Here is a 19638-nt window from a genome sequence, read left to right on the forward strand (position 1 = left end):
TTTTTTTTTCTCCCCTCTGTATTTATTATTTGCAGAACGAACTAGTTAACAAATAGAAAGGACAAAGCTGAATGACTGTGTCATTAATCTCCAAAGTAACTTGGTCTGCTGCTGAAGTGATCAACTGCTCTGTGTAGCAAGCGCTAACAAGGGTTTTTTAGCCGGCGGTGCTTTAATGTGGTAACGAGAAACCCTTTAGCTGGAGATATCACCGAGACGTGCGGCTGAGCCTTGGAATGCCAGTCCTGTGAGGTTGGCAGAAGCCCCCGTAGTCACCAGGGTTTTGATCAGAAACCGCCCCCAATGCTTTGCATCTGAGCAACCAGAAGAGCAAACACCTGCCGGGGCGGGAAGAAGGGGCTGCAATACGCAGGCACCGACGCTGGCAACGCTATCGGCTTCACCTGTGTAACACTGGACCCCCGATACGGGATTGCCAAAAGCAGCTTTCATCCAACAGCTTGTCCCCACCGCGACCGGGGCAGATGCCCGGGGTAGACAAGGCCTTACGGATTGTCTCCCAGGAATAATTACAGCTAAACCATGACACTTAGCCGCAGTCTTTTGCGCTTATGGTGCCTGCGGGAGTGCGGCACCCCGAGGAAGGGCAACGCTGGCCATAGCCATCCTTGTGAGTGCTGGCCCTGAGGGTGTAAATAAGGGAAGTCGGAGAGTCACTGTCCAGGGAACCTCTGAAGGTGCCAGGTTGTCCTAGGGATGCTGGCTCTAGCATACCTGAGGTATCACGTAGGCGTTTTGCCCTTCACTGGACCACTCACGTGAACTCAAACATACCAGATAACAAACTCTAGAAAGATAGCACTGTTGCAGTGGAAAACACGGGAATCATTTCATACTGACTACAGAAAATGTGGCCTTTGTCTATACCTTGGCCTGGAGCAGCAAAAACCCTGCACAACCCTTTTTAACACACGCACACTGGCAACCCTGCTGCAGGCTGGGAGAGGATGAAAAACAGAGCTGCCTATGTTAGATATCGTGGTTGATCACAGAGACAGAAGGACTGGAGACTGATTTGAGGTTCCTGTGAGGAAAGCGAAGGCAAAAGTGGCTTTAAAGCTTTCCTGATTTTCCACATGGAGACGTGTCTTGCTTCTGCAGCCCACTGGAGCAGCTCAGAAATGCAGGTGTCTGCCCAAGGTGGGCAGCAAACAGCCCCTCTGCCCCCGCCACAGGCACAAGGCAACTCCCACGCCAGGACCGTGCTGGAGGGCTCACGGGCCATCCACGCAAGGACTGTGCTGGTACAGCTTGCAGCTTGCTCTTTCCAAGCTGCTCACAGCTCCTGCGTCCTCCAGAGAGTGCCTAGGGATGGTGGGGAAGACATTTTCTGAACTTCTGGTTGCTTTTGCACAAGAATCTGATTCTCTCCACCTTATCAAGCTCCTCTGTCACAAAGTAAACTAGGGGATGCCAAATTTCCTTCTGCCTTATATACCTAAAACTGAGAGATGCCAAACCAACAAAATACAGGTTAGTGGCAACGGGGTGAAGCCAAGTGTCACTTGGCATTGTTTTTATGTTCAGCTATCCCAGACCACAGAAGATGTCGAGGCAAGTTCTGGGTTTTTATTTCTTTGATAGTTAATTTGACTTGGCTAGGGCAAGGTTGTCAGGTGCTCAAAACAGCCTGTTTGACTGGCTAAAGCGTAAAGTTTCAAGAAGTCTGTTGTGAAAAGCAATACCGAGCCTGTAGTTTGCTGATGTATGTTAAGTAGGACTTTCTTTTGCTCTAAAACACACCAGAAGGTTGCAGCACATCACATTTCACTTTCAGCTGGCTGAGAGTAAGCTTTGAAAACCAAAAACTCCTGATGTACTCCTGTTAATCATTGATACGGTCTTTGATCTGTTTTCAGTTCTGTGTGGCTGATTGACTCTTCCCCACTTTTTTACCAGCTTTTCATTTGTGCCTTTCTTCTCAATGTATCTGTTCTCCATCACAGTTTGAGCAAGCAGGAGAAGCCATAACAGTAAGTGTATTTTTATAGTATTTCTGATCAAACGGTAAACGTATCTTTGTGCAAAATTTCTAGTACCATTCCAAAGGACAAAAAGAATTTCGGATAATATCTGAACTGCCCAAACTCTCCTTGGCTGCAGTTATTTCCAGCTCCTCTGCGACATAGACAACATTTTGCAGGAGAAGCCTCTTACAGTTACCCAGTATGGGATTCCTCAAACGCCTCCCTCTGAAGGCTGGTGGAAAAGCACCATGGCTTTAGGGCTGAAACCAGTGTGAGTGAACACCCTTCAGCCACAAATTCCTCCGTCTCTTTTTCGCCACGCAGCTTTTAGCCAAGCCTGTTTGGATTGCTCTGCAGACTCTCAATTCATGGTGCAATAAGCTGGGGCAGCTGCAGTTGCCCCTGGGGCGAGTAGCTCTAAGAGGGATACCTGAAGATGATGTGACTCTGCCACCCTGCCAGATTTGGGGTGGCTGGAGAGGTTTGCTGCTGTGGTCAATAGTCTCCGAGGGCAGTAGCAAGGGCATCAGCTCCCGTGAAACCCAGCTGGTGGAAACATGCAAAAATGCACCACATCCTGGTTTTACTGGTGATTTTGGTGATGGTTTCAAGTGTCCACTCTGGGTCTAATTTCTTTGATTTCTTCATAAAACTCGGAAGTAGCTTTTGTTTTGTGCTGAATGGGTACTAACCGGCTGGTCGCCATGCCATCAGGCTCGCTACCTTTTCATTACGTTGGCATTGCAGACTGCGCCCGCGTACTCTGCCGTGTCCCTTGGCTGTGATATTCCAGACGAATTACACCACCCCACCCCACCCGCTTGACCGCATGGGTGTGTGTGCACCCCTTCGGTCCTGTGCTCTGCTCTCACACGGGCTTTCCACAAACATTTCTGTTTAACTGCAGGTGATGGCAAATTAATAGAAAAGATGGGACAAAAAAATTGGAAGCAAGTAACTGGGCAAAACGCTCCCTCCTGGGCCACGCTTCTTGCTCGCTTCTGACACCATGGCACAAAGAAGGGTAACGAGTAAAGTTGGCCCGCTCGGCTTCTTCTGCCGCAGGAATTAGCTGTGTTTTGCTGTTCGCCGTATAAGCAAGCTGGAGAATAAGTTAGTGGTTCAGGTTCATCGCCGCTTATGTGGAGGGCAGTCAAAACACTAAACAAACGTCAGCACAGAAAGAGCATCACAGAGGCTGAGCAGTCAGGCGCTTTAAATACCCTAAATCCGCCTCAAATTCTCTGTGGCTGCAGTTAAAGTGAGATAGGGCTGTTAGAGGCACTCTTACATTCCCCGATAAAGCAAATGTTTACCAGATACAGGAACCAGTCTTCCTCCTGTCCTCTTTAGATTAAATTGCCTGATAGAGCAGAAGACAGAGTTAACTCTTTGCGCTACGTCCAGGACAGAAAGCCCACGACAAAATAAAATTACTGAATTCACTCCTGAGAAAACTGCTTGATCATTTCGTGTGCATGGGAGGCACAAACCTCAAATTGCATGTTTGGCAACATATGAGGGCTATATACCTATATAGTCAGTTGATGTTGTTATTTCCATTAAATGAGGTCTCTTCTTTTTCTCTATTTTAGATGCAGTTCTCCAGGGAGATTAATTTGTATGAAAGTAGAGCGCTAATTGCACAAAACAAGCTGGGGTACTGCAGAAGCATAATTAAATTTAAAAAAATGTGGTGTTAATACAATTGTGGTGCTAATTAAATAAAATTGGTGACAAGTGTCTAAGGCAGAGCAAGTGTAAGGAGGAAAACTGACAAAATGATCCATTTAAAAATTCTCGCAGATATTATAGTTCACTGGTAACTGAGCCGAATGAAAAGTAATTGTACGTGAAGTGCTTCGCGAGCGCCTGATCTTGCTCTCAGTAAAGTGGGACTTTTGCCAATTCAGACTCTAATGTTCCATAAATTGCTGATAGGAAAGCGATAGGCTCATTTTATTTCTGCATGTATTTATGTGGGGACTAATTCAGGACCAGTCAAACAGACTCGGGCAACAGCCCCCTCAGCGACATTCGCAGTCGCACCCGGGGCAGACTGCCCGGTCCCTGCTTCGACAGCAATTGCTGGTGGTCCGTGTGCCGAGGGGACCTGGAGACGGCATGGAGCTGGCTGTGCCAGCGGCACAAGTGGCTTCGACCTCAGCAGCAACCGGCTTTCTAGACCTGCGCAGACCAAGGGTGCATCATCGGAGGCCCTCCTCCACCCTCCGCAGAGCAGGGGGGCCCTTAACCAACAACCCGGCTCAACTCCCTTCCTCTTTGTCATTTATTAGTGGCTCACAGGAATCGCACGACGCCTACCGCAGCCCCGGCTTCCTCTTCGAGCTTGGCCGTCCCCAGCGTTTCCTGCGCGGCGCCCTCTGATCTGCTTCCCACCTTCTCCAGAAGGTCGCTCCCACCGCCCGGCTGCCCTGGGGACACTCTGCCAGCTGCACCTGCAGCTCTGGTTTCCAGCATCGGTGCCCGCGGGGAGCCCTGGCCAGAGCCCTGCCAGCCTCCCGCTGTCCCGGGGCACCAGAAAGCTGCTTCTTGCGAACCCTGAGTTTCCTCACAATTTGTGTTGATGGAGGAAACCTCCCACCCCGCCTTCCACCCACAAGCCAACAACCCCAAGCCGTTTCTAGCCTGTGTGGTCCCGAAATAAATAAAAAAGCCCTTTCAGATGTGAAACAAGGCAGCCCTGTCTTCCTGAGTCAGCAGCCTAAAACAATAGCTAGGAGGACTCACCTCGCAGCAATTTTTACCCTCTCAGGGGTCACGTTATAATACAGTAGACCCCCAGCTGTGGTTTTAAAAATGCATTGGCTTGTTTTGGGAAGTTGGCTCAAACAACTTCACCGAGCTTGCAGGAAATTGGTTGTGATCCTTCATACAATGGGAATTTTGCCTTTGACTTTGCTGGGAGCAAGATCAGGACCTTAATGCCTACAGAAGAATTGTCAGCTCTGTCGCTTGCCGGAGCAGGGGGAGCAGAGGGGATAAGAGATTTCTCCGTGTAGGTGGCTCAGCTGAGAAAAAAGCAGAAAGGAAAAAAGTTCCCTTTTGGGTCAGCTCATATTTTATGGCCAGGGTTGCCGGTCACTGCTCTATGTTATTGCTGGCCAGGACGAATAGCTGAACGCACAAATCGCTGTCCTTGTTTTTATTCTTTTTACGTTTTATGGACGATAAGCCTCAGGGAGAGCTTTCCACTTGGGACGTGATGCCTCCGCCCTTTCTCGAGGGGGTTTGCCCTGAGCAGGGTCTGTGGGGCTCCACCGCCTGTTGCAGCTCCTTACCTCTCTGGTGACTAATCCTGCCCTGCTATCTCTTCTCCACATGAATGCTGCTAGGCTGCAGGGGGGGTTTCATTCATTATAAACGTGTTTTTAATCCCAATTTCAGTTTCAGAACATAGCTGCTAGAATAAAATTCCTGCCGTGTTTCACTTTCCTGAGTCTGAGTTCATCATCCTTCCTGTCTTCGTTAGTGTGACTCTTGCTTCGTCTCTGTGGTCTCTGCATAATAGCCAGCGTGTTTCCTCACCTTCTTCTCAAAAGCAGAGCTCGATGCCATGTATTAATTACTGCTGGGTTCTGCTCAGCTCAGTCCTTCTTCATATGGAAAGACAAGATATGACTGAAGGAAAAAGAAAACATAAGAACCCAGAAAAATAGGAATTGGCACAAAGTTGTCATCTTCTTAAGAGTGCTCGTCTCAGCAATAATATCAACCACAAGGGCGTGTGTTCACAGGAACAGCACTGACCTTGCCTGGCTTAGTTTACGGTAAGACTAAAGCCTTTTCTTTGCTATTTCTTGCCTTAGGATGCGTTGTGCCATTTAACTGCCCTGAGGTAGAACGTGCCACTAAGATTGGGCCCAAGAGTTAATAACTAACCTCAACTCAATGTTGGGGACAGATGCTGTCTGTGAACGTGACTTTGGGGCTTGTCCCTGTAGCACAGGAACACATTCAGAGCATATACCTAGGCTCAACTTGTTTCCAGGTGCACATCACACATAGACAAATGCAGCCCTAAACTAGCCTCTGTAGCTGGAGTGGTTTGCCTAAGTCAGAAGCAATATCCACAGACGACCTTTTCTACCATTGCCATACAGAACAACCATAAATACATGGGATGCAGGTTGTGCCTTAGGCTACAGGTGCAAATTTAGCAGAGGCAGAAGCTTTCCCCCATGGCTCTGGTGTGCACATGACACCCAGCGTGGCCCTTGCCCATGTTGCGTGATGGGAGCGCGGCTGCCCGGTCCCTGTCCAAGTTTTGGGCTTGCAGAGGGGTGATTTTGGTAGCGCTGGTGCCCCAGGAGGGGCTTTGCAGCCCTGTACAAACAGGGAGCAGGGGGGGGTCATGGGGCGATGGATCCTGGTGAAGGAGATGGGTGACCAGGGGTGGGGGCCGAGGTGGCTGGAGACGCCGTGACAGCAGATGGGGCATCCCAGGTGAGGACGCGTTGGTCCTGCATCGTTTCTACTGGTTTCCTAAGGCATCCTCTGGGCTCAGCCAGTGTCCTGGGCACTATGGGGTACTTTCGCAGAGTGAAAAAATCCCAGCCCTCTTGTTCAGATCCTCGACCACTAAATTTCTGAACATTCAAGGCAAAAGCAAGCATAAGAGAAGTCTATGTATACAGCAGGAACTTTGTGAATTCACATTAACAGCTGAGGATGCTTTACAGCCTTTCAGATACTGAGAGTTACTGGATAAACAGGAAAAAATAAGTGATGACACATCACAAAATGGACTTTTATTCCTCTTATTTTTACAGCTGCAGTTCAGTGTACTCACTTATGACTTAGGAAGCAGCAAAGCAATGTAATATATATGCTACATTTCTAAACAAACCAACATTTATGTATAGTATGTGAATATAGATAGTAAATATATAGATAGTAAATATATACATAGTATGGATAGACTAGATACATATCCTTCATTATATATATGATTGCAAAATATTTATATGGGGAAAAAAGTAATGAATGCGTAGCTAAGTGGGACAGGATGGCAGGATGGCTGTTGTTCTAAAACTTTGGGGAAAGATAAAGAACTTCTGGTACAGCAAAATTTTTGGTATAGCTGTGATATTTATGGCCAGATTCTGACTGCTGAACTCAAACAGTAACGAGCACTGAGTACCTATTAGGTCCGGGGTCACTTATTATGGCTGTAAAGAATGCAAATTTTATTAATCTATAGATTAATTCTCTGAAGTAAAATTCTACCTACTTCCTAGCTACAGGGACTTTCCCAGGACTCAGAGGTGATTTTCCATTTTGGGATTAATGTAATAATTTCTGTCTGGTGGATGGAGGGAGAAGTGGAGATGAAAACCCTGGAAATGACTTACATTACTAACCCCCCAATTCTTTATTTTCAGTTTATTTTCCAAAGGTGAAGGCTTGCCCCACAGCTGAAACATCTGCTAGAAATCTGAGTGGGAGACATCACGGAAGATGTGGTGATGTGAGTCTGAAGCTTACTTTGCTTGCATCTCTGGTGAGAAAACATATTAACGCCCACTGTTACCAGAGCAAGGCTCCTTTGAGGAGTAGCCTTCCAATATTGCTCGGGAAGGGGCTGCAGAAAAACTGGCTTGCTTAATTATAAAAAAAAGCACTAGCTGTCCTCCTCTGTAGCAAGAATTTGCTGCTTGAAGTCCTCAATTTGAGTATTTTCACATACCAGCTCTCATTTGATATATTTTCTTAAATAGACGGTTTTCTAAATAGCGAGTTAAATCAAGCTGCCAGCAGTTCAGCAGATGTTAGCTAATTGTTTTCTGGGGATTCTTCGCCATTTAAACAAATATTTCCCTGAGACTGATCACTGATGCATTGCTTTCACCACTCTGGTGACTAAACTCACTAGATGCAGAGCAGGGCGGCAGCAGCTTTTCCATCAATATGCCTTAGGCCTGGTCGGGATGGATCATCTAGACTGACAAAAGGAGAATATTTATGGCGTCCTTTCCAATTAAATCCTCAGTGTCTCTGCTAAGATGGCCAGAGTTGCCGGTGGTATTTTTAATGATGTGAACAGCTGCTCCCTAAGAAGCCTAATGATGAACTCCTGGCCATGAAATAGGTGCTGTGTAGTAACAGTGCTTGATAAGGTCCGTCGACTGGGCCGGATTCAGAACAATAACCGTGCCATGAAAGGCTCTCCAGGCTATTTCCATCACTCCCATAGACCTCTTTTCTGACTCGCCTCGTGCTGCTTCTGCTCCTGCTCCTCTGCCAGGGAGGACACAGGATCCTTCAGCACAAGTTGCCCAATAAACGACGTTTGCTACCTGCGTGCCTTTTCCCTCGGGGGCAGGAGGGGAAGCAGGAGCCTTTGCTCGTGCTGCCGATGTTCCCGGCCATCCAGCCTGCAATTCGCATTTGTCCGCTGCATACGAAATGCACATCTGTGCGAAACGCTGCCAGGTCCCTTCGGTCCGGGCTTCGGTGAGTGTGTGACCAGGGAGGCTCGTTGTTGTCCCGATGAGCACTGGGTGGGCTGGCCCGTGTGTGCTGGTGGGGTGGAGCGGCTGGGGCAGCTGCGGGGAGTGTTTCCTATCAGTTGTTGGTGTGATGTCATGGTCAGTCTCCAGCGTGGGAACACGCCGTTTCCTGCCTTTCAGGGTTATTGCAAACGACTAGTCAGAAGATCCTGTTCAAAGTGGGACAGGCAAGTAAATAAGTAGCCAAACTTAAAAAAAAAAAAAAAAAAAATAAAAGCACTGGCACTGTGCCTGCTGCCAGGTCAGAAAACTGCTCTATACTTCTCTAGCATAGGCTATATGTGCCACACGGGCTTTTTCCAAATGCTGCGGTGTTAAATGTGCTCGGCAGTGATTCCAGAGAAAGCTATCTGGCAGGGAAGAACGAGTCTATTCTCCATGGTCCTTTCCATCCCTGACCTCTCTGCTCAGCCTGCCAGGCTCCAACAGCAGCGGAGGGACGGTGCCAGCAGCCCAGGGCCGCGTCTTGGATTGGGCTGACTCTGCTTCATAAAACATCCCAGCGGCTGGTGTGAATCCTGAAGCCTCCAAATGTGCCTAATCCTGCTGGGCAGTGAGATGCCCTGTGAGAGCTGGTGGTTTGAAGCGAAGGGAGGTCGCCTGGATCACACATGCGCACGCACACACAGCATTGTGTCATTCCCTTGCTTTTCTCTCGCGGATGAAGCTTTATTTCAAAGTTCGGGTCAGGCCCTAGATTTGGTGATCTAATGTCTCGAGTCTCTCTTTTGTCTTCACAGGGCACGAGCTGCCGCAGAAGAGCTTCGATAAATTGCCCCGGCCAGTCATTAGTGTTACACGTCTACATTATCCTCCTGCCAGCAGGCAGCGGGGTCCCGGGGAGCCGCATCCCTTCCCGCCCCGGGGGAGCCGGCAACACGGCGCAGCAGGAACGCGTGTGCAGGGGCACGCTCTCCCCCATCTCATGCTGGCAGGACTGGTCCCCTGGCAGGACTACAAAGCTACCCTGCTTCCCAGGGCCCCCAGGGGATAAGACACCTGTCTGGAACAAGAAGAGACTGGGAAAATGCTGGCCCCACTCCCTCCTTCCTCACTGAGAGCAGCAGTCCACCTAGCTCAGTGTCCAGTCTCTGCACAGCTAGCACAGATGCAGCAGGAGGACTTGGCAAGCAGATCATGTCACTTGTGCTGCATGGCTTTTGTCCGGTCCCCAGCAATTTGGGACTCAGGGACTGCCTGACCTAGGATCGACGTCATTGTAGTTATCAGTCCTCCATGCATGTCTTTGCTATGAATTTCTCTGGTTGCCTTTTGGACCCATGGTAACCCCTGGTGCCCACAGCGTCCCATGACAAAGAGTTCCCCTGCTCCGACATTAATGGATGATCTGCATGCCCTGTACTGCCCAACGGGCGATAGTGCCACATCCACCCTCTGCAGAGAATGACCCAAGCACCCAAATGATGCTACAGAGGAGACAGCAACCTCCCTCCCAAGGCTGATGCCAGACACAACAGCTCACTATCGTGCACCTGCAGGAGAACCCGCAGGTAGTTTTTAGGTACAGAAGAGCTCCGTAACACAATTAAAATTGGACTATTGTGCATAACAGTGAAATAGCAGAACGTGGGCCAGACTGTGGGATGCATTTCTGTTCAGCAGATGTGAAGGCGTCTCAGCCAGGGCAGCTTTGGGAGGCGTCGAGTCATGTTGGGAGTGACTTGGCTCCTGCCTGACCCGCTGGAGTGACAGTCCTCCGAGGGTATCTGCAGCACCTCCTTTGGGCGTCCAACTCGGTTACCTGTATTCAGAACACAAAAGAGTAGGCTGCTGACTTCAGCACAGTAAAAATACCCTCCTTCTGCGGGTCTAACGTGCCCCAGCATGCACAGCCACTGGGCTGCTCTGCCCAGACCTTCTCCCTCCCGCAACCACCCCGCTGCTGCAGCGGGTGCCGGGGGGAAGCCGGTGGCTGCCCCGCCTCCTCCTGCTGCCAGCCCGTGACCCCTCTGCCTGCCCGGCTGTCCCGAGGGCCCTGACGTCGTCTTGTGCACTTTTGCAAGAGCCTGGGCAGTCGCAGCTTGCAGCTGCAGATGGCGAATGTTATTTGTGTCTCTGCCCTGGCTGAAATGCTGCATCGGCTGGGTTTCCCTGGAAATGACTTGCCCTGGCCCTTCGCTCATCTCCCGGGAGCCTTCTGCAGGGAGCTGTGGGGGCACGCAGCGCCCGCGCCAGCCCCACCACCTGCAGCAGCCCTGTGCAAGCAGTCCCCCTCTGCGAGGTTTAGGAGCCATGTGAAAGAGCAAAGAGCTTTTTTTTACTGCCTCCTGGCCAGAAGGAGCATATTGTGTTGCTCTGCATACACATGTGTGTGTGTGTGCGTACGTGCACAGGATCAGGGAGGAGCAAAGTTTTGGCTTGATGAGTCGCAGAGGGTGTGGGGACCACGCGCCATGCACGTGGGCTCACGGGAGACAGTTTGTTAGCGTAAGCGGTGCACCTCGGGTTTGTTGGCTGGGAGGTGGGTGAGATGAACAAAATACTTCGTGCAATATATCTTGAAGTCTGCTTCCCAAAAAACAAGTAAAAAAAAAGAAAAAAAAAGGAAAGAATAATGAGAATAATGGTTGCAAGAAGCTGCTCTGGGCTGATGAGTGCCCCTTTGATGTTGGCATGCCTTTTGCTGCTTCCAAACCACGCTGCAGCCAGTGCCACACGTCGCATCCCAACGAAAGAAGGGGTCCGCTTCCCGGAGGGGCTGGCTCTGCCACTCCAGCCCTGCTTTGTTTCCCTTCGTGCTTGCCGCGAACCCGCCGCTGTTTGCTGCTTGTGCTGAGCGACAGACAGCACTGATGGCAGCAGCTTCTGCGGCAGCGGGACGCGACGAGCCCGGCATTCTGGCACAGAGGGTTTTGCAAGGCAGCAGGTGATCGAGGGGACAGGGCGTGCTGAGTGGAGATACTGCGTTTTGGAAGCTAGGGCCCTTTCTTACAATGAGGATGAGAGGAAGCAATCTGAGGAAAGGCGTGCTATGGCCACAAGGTCTGTTTTGTGTAGGGGCGAGGAGAGGGGACTCAAAACTAGGAGAATTATGTCCCTTCTGTCATGTTAATCCTGGGCCCCTCTTCAGGTACCCAACTGTGTCACCGACTCGCCATGTGTCCTTGGCCGAGCTGCCCGACCCCTCGTGCCCCAGCCTCCTCGCCCGTGTCGATCTGTCCTCTGGCAGGCGTTGTGCGTGCAGGCGCAGATTTAACCGGCTCAGCGGCCTCCATTCATCCCTGTCTCTTGCTCTCCTGCTGCGGTGCTGACAACTCATATATTCCCAGCACTGCGCTGTGGTTTCTCTCCGGCTTTGGGAGCCCATGTGCCAAATACTGCTGATCAGCCTGCTGACCAGCTGCATCTGGTGCATCCAAAGCCAGCCAGAAGCTGTGGAGCGTATGCTCCTCTGTGACGGCTGCCCGGCGCTGGTTGCAGCACACGGGTCGGGCTGGCGGTGCAGGGGCAGGGCAGAGACCCGCTCCACCGCTCACATCCCGCACCCCATCCTCTGCCCAGGGAGCAAACTGCCGGCTCCTGACACCGATGCGGGGATCAGCCCTGAAACCGAGGGGTTTACGCTGCTCTCTGTCCGCCCCTGGCACAGAAAAGACTCCCTAAAATGGGAGGGTATATCTAGACCCTCATCAGCAGACTTCTGGCCTGTCCCAAACGCAGTGTGAAAATTGGGGAATTGCTCTGGGGAGTTTGATATTGAACTGGGTGTATCCATGTCAGATTACAAATTCTGGGTTAAGCACAGGACTTCTTTGCCTTCTCTCTTTGCTTTTTGCCTCTGTGCTGATCTAAAACCCATAGCAAACAGCAGGAGAAATTCCTGCACCTGGCCTGGAGCCCACAGTGATGGTAATGACGTTTGGATGATCATACACCGGGGCAGAGCATGCTTGGGCAAAGGGATGGCCTCCTAACCTGTTTTCCCAGTTTGAACTGGTGGTAATTAAGCAACAGATGATTGCCTGGGACTTTGATCACCTGTTAATGCTGATCCGGTGGGTCAGCTGAAACAGAGGCTGTGATGTTTTAAAAGAGGCTCCTCAGCAGTGGTTTTGGGAAAGGGGATGTAGTGACTGCAGGGGTTGGAGCCACACTGGGTGATTTAGCAGGAGGATTGAACCTGTGTAGCGGAGAAAAGGTCTCCAATGCTGTGGAAGACTGATGTTAACCTCAGAAATGTCTCAGGGTCTTGAAGGAACGGCAGCAGGCAAATAGGTATTGGTATTTTGTTGCTGTTTAGACAGGTATATTTCTTGATCTGCTGGAAGTCAAGAGTATTACCTGCTTCAATTTTCCTGTGGTTCTGAGACCAGCTGTAATCCTCTCTGTGTGTGTAATGTCTAAATTCTGGGGAAAAGTCTGTTTACGCAACTGGAGGGCTGGCACTTGTTCTGGGAGCCCAGGGTGGCTGGGCTGGGCAGTCCCCTTTCTGTGAAAGGGTCTGCAGGTGGAGAGTCTGCCCCTTGGGTGTGTTTGAGAGGGTCCCAGGAAGGACACCATGCTGGAGCTTATCCTAGCAAGCCAGAGACACATGGATATGTCTAAATGCAGCAGCAGCCCTACCAGGACTCTGGCACATGTAAATCATTTCAGCGGCAGTAATGCTGAAATGCTGCTCACGTGCATGCTGTGCCTTATGTACATAGGCACTTGGCACGCATCTGAAGGAACACTTTTTTTTATGTGTTGACTCCCTGGAGTTGTACCTTGAGTTCAGTAAAGGAAAATTTGAGGAAATAGCATATCCCTCCTCATACCTCAGAGCCCTGCACTCCTTAGCCCGACAACCCACACGTTTACCAGATTTAGTTACTGTGGAGAGGGCAGAGCAGCTGCGGTGAATTAATTAGTAACTTCCAGAGCTGTCGCAGCCTCTGGAGCTCGGTTACTACCTGTAAAGCCTTAGAATAGTCACATGCATCTCTGTGAGCACAAGGACACCAGTGTTATCTGTTGCAAAGGGGAAAGCCAGCACAGATGCCCGGCCTGCTGTTTCTGCTGCTCCTGGAGATGGTGGAGAGGAGGGGAGATGTTTGCAGGGGATGGCTCCCACCGCTGCCCTGGGGTCCTGTGGGGACTTGCAGCCTTCTGGCATGGGGGCAGTGGGATGCAGCTGCCCTGGAGTGAGCTAAGCTGGAGCTGCTGAAGCCCTGCATTGCCTTGGAGGGCTGCAGTCACTTGTATGTTCTTCAAATTCTTAGGTGGTCGATTTTAGCTTCTGGCATTGAAAAAAGTGGTGTCAGTCCAGTTTGGAGGGTCACCTTCCATAGCCAGCTATGACTGTAATGCATTAAAAGTACAGTAGGAGCACTGATTTAAAAAAACCTGAGGGTCTTTTGGTCCAAGTCTTCTTAATTGTTAAACTTCACATTGATCTTACAGAGTTGGAGTGACATCTGGAGATGATTCCCTTTCCTCCTCTCCTATGTAACATAGGAGTGTGCAAACTTCATCAAATGTAGATGTACCAGCTCTTCATGTGTCAGTAATTCTGAGCAAGCCTGGGAAGAAGGCGGGTAAGTGATGTACATGATAAACTTGCCTGGAAATCATAATGTGTTTCTTTAAATATGGCCAATACAGGGATTTATCCTCATTGTTAAGTTATTTTAAGAGTACCCAGAGAAATGTCTGACATTCTACAGGACCCTTATCAGTCAATGAGGGTTGGGAGCTTAAACCCCTTAAGCTCTGTTGATGGCTTCTCATATTTTTCTCATAAACTGCTACCGCAAAAATAATTTTGGAAGGGTTTGGAGGCTCTTACATATGCTCTTTGGTTTCATTTTTTGGAACCACAATTACTTCTCTGGCCTGCACTGCTACTTACTCAGTTTTCTGTGTGAAGTCACAACCCAGCACTGAAACAGGCTGGAACTCATTAAACCTGAGCCGGATGTTCGGTTCTGTAGATCTCATCTGAAAGTCAGTTGGTGATTCTGATATATTATTACAAATTTACAGTTGTCCTTGGTTGATAATTATGTTCTAAGTCTGTCCTTCAAATTAATCTGAGTGCATACTCTAAACAGCTCTGCCATGGCTTTGGTTTAAGTAAATTACTTACTGGAATGACACATTTGTTATTAATCCTCCAGCCTCTTATAGCCAATTTCTGTAATTCTCTCCCAGACTGGTAATTCTTTCTTATGCAAGCAGACCTACTGACTTCACATTTATTCACCCAGTTCAGACCACCACTTAAGCACATGGTTAATTGTAAACACGTGTTTAGATCCCATTGACTTCCGTGAGGCTTAAGTGCTGTTGTGAATAGGCATTCTTTTCCAAATCGGAGCCGGAAAATTAAATTTGTCCCCCTGTATAAAAGATCAATTCAACTGTTATGCCTCCAAAAGAAAGCTGAAAGTTCTGTTGGATTAAGGCAGGATATACACTTCAAGTGTAATAACTGTTGCTGAATACCTTGCCAAGTAAACTCTTACTCTGGAAGGAGCATCCACATTCAGAGATGTTAAGGGATAGTTATTTTTGACACTATCTGTATATAGATACAAAATGCATCTCGACTATATCTGGAAGATAATAATTTTGCTTTGTGAGATTACTTAGTGAAAAACCTGAAGTGATGTATAACCAGGACCACACCAAGGAATTTAGAGAATTTGAAATTAATGCCTAGCAGAAGCAACTTCTTATATTAAGTTTTATTTGGAGTGAGTTATTGTTACACATTCTCTATTCCTGGTGCACCCTAATAGAGGCACTGGCTTGTCAATTCTCATTAAAAAAAGGAATAGAAAGAGGACCAAGGTCTGGCTGCCCATGTGCATTGACATATGCCACAGATCCCGGGGGAGCAGCGTGCTTTTACCTTTGTTTTGGCTCTGTTGAGGCCTGACACAGGAGGCAGAGGTGGGCAAAGCTGAACGTGGGTGAGATTACTTCAAACCTGCCTTCGCATCCCTCCCTCCGTGTGCATCTTGTGCAAGACAAGTAGGCTGCAGGCAACATCAGAGGGTAACCGGGTGGAGGGCCGTTGCAAGACCAGCATGTGTTCCATTTGCTTTTCAAGCATGCTCATGTTAAGGCCAAACAGTGTAATACCCACATGCTTCTGGTTTAATTTAGTTCTGTGACAACAGCTTGAGCAAATAGCGTTCACGTGGAATGAACAAGAGTGACCATACCCCATGCACATCTGCAGCCCTGGCCACCAGGGACCCCTCAGAGGTTAGTGCGAACTGGAAGGCTCTTGGTGGCTTTGCAATAGCCAATGTGTGCTCAGCGGGGAGGACAGCTCGTGCTGATGTGTTGCTGTGTTCAGGCTGCTGCAGGCACCAGCTTTATATCAATGTATAAAATGGGGCTGAGAAACTTTAAGTAGGAGAACAGGCTCCCTGCAAGCGATAAGCCCAAGGCACGAAGCAGGCAGGAAGGAAATCTTATCAAGTCTCTTTACGGTTCTCCAAAAGCAGTAAAAGAAAGGGTTAACCTTTAAAAACATTTTCACCAATTACTTGGCTTTCCCATGACATCAGTCCTCTCAGTTTCTATAGTCCTTTGAAGAACAACATTACTAATAACTAACCTCATGTCTTTCATATAATCCTGAATTTTCCTTTGAGCCTTCAATGAAAATCACAATTTCCCCTGTGCTAAGCTTCACTTTGAATCTGGAGTCTGAAATTTTATATGCTGGACATTGTGAAGGCATCCTGGGAGAGCCAAAAGATTTTCACTTCTCATGTTTGCAAAACACTTGGCATTAGTTGTATGATAGCGTTTTAATTCTTTACCAGCACTGCAGACCTATGCATGCATATGCGATGCATATCGTGTGCACAATGTATGAGATATACCTAAATATTCAGGTGTATTGTTTTTAAGGCACAAGTCAAATGCATACGTGTAGGCTGTACGACAGATTCACATAGTTTGAAGGTGCTGGGGAATATGATATTTATACACAGGTTTGCCCTTCTTCCAGCAGCATCCCTTCTGATATCAGTCATATCACCACATTTTTAAAACATCCAGAGTTTTAAGAATACTTCCATGAGTAGCTGCAACATGTTTCACTATGTGGCAAAAACCTTGGTAAGAGAAGAGGGTCCATGTCTGTGGAAGGACAACACACTCCCTACTTACGAGTAGGCTTCAATCCAGTGGTATTTCCACCAAAGCACAGCTCCCTTTCTATGGTGCTGGGTAAATGCCAAGATGTAGATGGTGACTACACTAGAGCATCCCAGAGTGCTCCAGATCTACCTGAAGAAGGGCCTAATCATGTAAACACCAGGTGTAGTGCTTCTAATAGGGCCCTAAGGGCTGTCTCGTCACAGCAGTGACCTTGTGGAGATGTACGGAGTGGTTAGCTGTTTCCATAGGTTGGCCATGCTCTCCCTTGCCCATCCATTGGGATGCTTTATGCACCCTGAACACAGGAAAGATGCTGAACAAACGTGGTTGCAAACCCCTCAGACCTGTGCTCCTGCTTGATTTTTTTTTTTTATCCTAACAGTTTGTCTTTTTGCTTGTGTGATTTTTTTTCTTTTGTTTTTATTTTCCTGTGTACACTTTGAGGTTTCTGTTTAACTCCCTCAAAGAGCAAACAAAAGATTTGAATAAACTTGCTGATGTTCCCCATTTCATGGCCTGTTGATAACTACACCATAACCCTCTCCATTGGATTCTTCATTTAAAAAAAAAAAAAGTAAGAGGAGGGGAAAAAAAGAGCCTTTGTCAGCCTCGATAGCGCTATTCACTGTTTTACCAGCAAGTTACAGTGAGAACATCAGCTTCCTGTCCTTTCATTGAAGCCCATTGATCTTCCTCCCTAGTAAACAGAGTGGCTGTAGCTTTTGTTTGACTTGTGCTCCCCATTTGTGCGGTGCATTTCAGGGATGAAAAGTGCTGTTGTGGCCGTTCTGCAGAAGGAGAACCAGGACAATGGCAGCGGGACAATGAGTGGGAAACCTGCAGTGGCATTTGGAGGGGGACACTGGGCTGTCAGGCCACCACTATAAACACGGTGGCCTTTGAGGAAGGGGCTTGGAAAGGCTGTGGCCAAGCAGCCTGGAGCTGAGCAGCAATGGGATTTCAGGCTGGGCATTGCTCACCTCTCCCTTTAAATCAGCCCTGCACAGAGCAATGCAGGTCGGAGGACGGATGTGCTTGTCCTAACGAGAAACAAAACCCCTCAACGGTGGCCAGGAGGTAGGAAGGATGTGGCAGCAGATCTGAGATCTCACTCTCGCTTTGTTGCTCATTGTTACCAGTTAATTACAACAAAAATGATTGCAATTAAGTGTAGGTCTCCAAGCTGGGGAAGTGTGCTGGAGCTGCAGGACCAGCTATGGTCATTCAGGAGCACCTTAACTAGTGAGGTCCCTCTGCTGTAAGAAGCTGAGTATTGGGGAAGACATTTTGGGGTGGGTCAGGTACCACCCATGGGGCAGGATTGAGGCTGAACTGGCAGAGCTTGTGCCAGGGGAGCGTGCAACTGGGGCTGTTGGGTGGGAACCTTGCAAAGAAATAAGCCTTTTTTTTTTTTCTTGTTTTTCTCCCAGTCACTGAAGTGAGTGATGCTTCAGAAAACAGAGCAGAGATCTGGCATTTCCCTTGATGATGGTAAGATGGTCCAAAGAGGTGTGACTACTGGCAGAAAGTAAATGTATGCTTTGTCTGATCTGAAGTAGCAAGAAACAAAGAGGTTACTTGCCCTCTCCTGCCTTTCAAGATTCATTTAAGCAAGGAAACTTTTCCTTGTTTACTTTCATTGTATGTAGGCATTTTTCTTGGCCACACTGTCCCTAGAATTTGGTAAGCTTAAGTAAAAGAGAAATAATATAGCAAGTCTCAGGGAAATACTTTCTGTGAAATCCCAAATCCGCTGAAATGGATATTTGTTGATTTTTCTTTTGTTGTTTTGTGTCAATAGCAAAACTTGGTTTCAGTGGGATTCTGGCCTTTCTTAATTGCTACTTATCTATCTTGCAGTGATGTCTAGGAGGCTTGGCTGCCAACCACAACTTTGATGCCAGGCACTTGCCATCTACAGAACAAAAACTTGAGCCTTTCCCCCCTTCCCCAAAAGCCTGCAGTTATGGCAATTCACATTAAGATTTCCTGGTTTGGTGTTGTCTACTAATAGCCAAGCAGAAATGCTCTTTAGCAGCTGAGCTCTGTGGGTTGTGCTGCTCTTTCTCCAAAAGTATGTGAAAAGAACTAAAGCAAAGAGATGCAAGGGTGCATCTCTACCGATATTGGTATCTCCGCAGATGCTGCTGAGCTGCACTAATGGATTTGGGTGATTCTTGTTATCATATAGAAGCTTAAGCAGGCCTTTGCAGTGTTGCGAGTTTTAACAACTTCTTTTTCTTCTTCCCCTTTTATGACTGTTGATGAACTTCTTGCTTCTCAGGCATAATCCTTGCATGTGATTAGCCAATATATTCTCCCTGAAACTTGTAGCAGGAAAATTTTGCAACATAATTTGTCTAGACTGTTTCAGAGTCCCATAACTTGTTTTTGTGCAGAGCATGCAAAATGTGGGAAATCTCAGAACAGACTAGAATAAAACTGGATTGTTCTTCAGCTACAATGTCAAACAGGGTTAAAATGTTGTGGTGACTAAAATCTTGTTTTAAAATAATTTTTTAAAAAGCAAAATCTGAAATGCAGAAATTTTCAGAGATTTGGCACAGCTCTGTCACATGCTAACCCTCTCTTCACTGCTCTTATTATAGGTAAATGTACAGAGAAATGTAGCTTTCATTATGGGCAACATAGAGTTGACCAAGATAGAGTTGACCAAGATAGTTTTTGTGAGAAGCTTGTGTGATGAGGCTTGGGGTCTTTTAAAGTGTTATGTTACAGCAGAAAATTGATTTTTAAAATCAGAGACAGACACCGGTCTGTGCAATTTGTCCAAATACTTTACATTTGGAAACATCTATTTCATAGTCTTTTTAAAATATGCATAATGCACACCTTCTAGTGAGAACAAAGTTGTAGTATTTTGTATGGAACATAAAAGTCTCTGTGCATCTAATAAGGTAATTTGATTGGTCATATAATGCCAATATGCCCCTGTCCTTGTGGGGAGTGTGAACCTAAAGCATATTTTTGCA

General features: G+C 47.9%; 1 protein-coding gene across 12 annotated transcripts in view; it reads left to right on the forward strand.

Moving 5' to 3' along the window:
* The window catches only part of LOC142079127 (uncharacterized), a 114356-nt gene extending 95874 nt beyond the window's left edge, over positions 1 to 18482 (forward strand). For 11 of the 12 annotated variants that reach the window (XR_012672498.1, XR_012672499.1, XR_012672507.1 and 8 more), the window contains 4 exons: positions 7394 to 7512; positions 9262 to 10043; positions 13925 to 14058; positions 18076 to 18482. Coding sequence is in view for 9 of the 12 variants with exons in the window: in XM_075142778.1 (XP_074998879.1) it covers positions 7394 to 7512; positions 9262 to 9579 (437 nt within the window). In the remaining 3 variants the exon portion in view is untranslated. The remainder of the gene's footprint in view (positions 1 to 7393; positions 7513 to 9261; positions 10044 to 13924; positions 14059 to 18075) is intronic. The other variant, XM_075142775.1, reaches the window with a different exon arrangement.
* The last annotated feature ends 1156 nt before the right edge of the window (positions 18483 to 19638 follow it).

This window comes from Calonectris borealis, chromosome 2, assembly GCF_964195595.1.
Source record: "Calonectris borealis chromosome 2, bCalBor7.hap1.2, whole genome shotgun sequence".
Taxonomy (NCBI): Eukaryota; Metazoa; Chordata; class Aves; order Procellariiformes; family Procellariidae; genus Calonectris; species Calonectris borealis.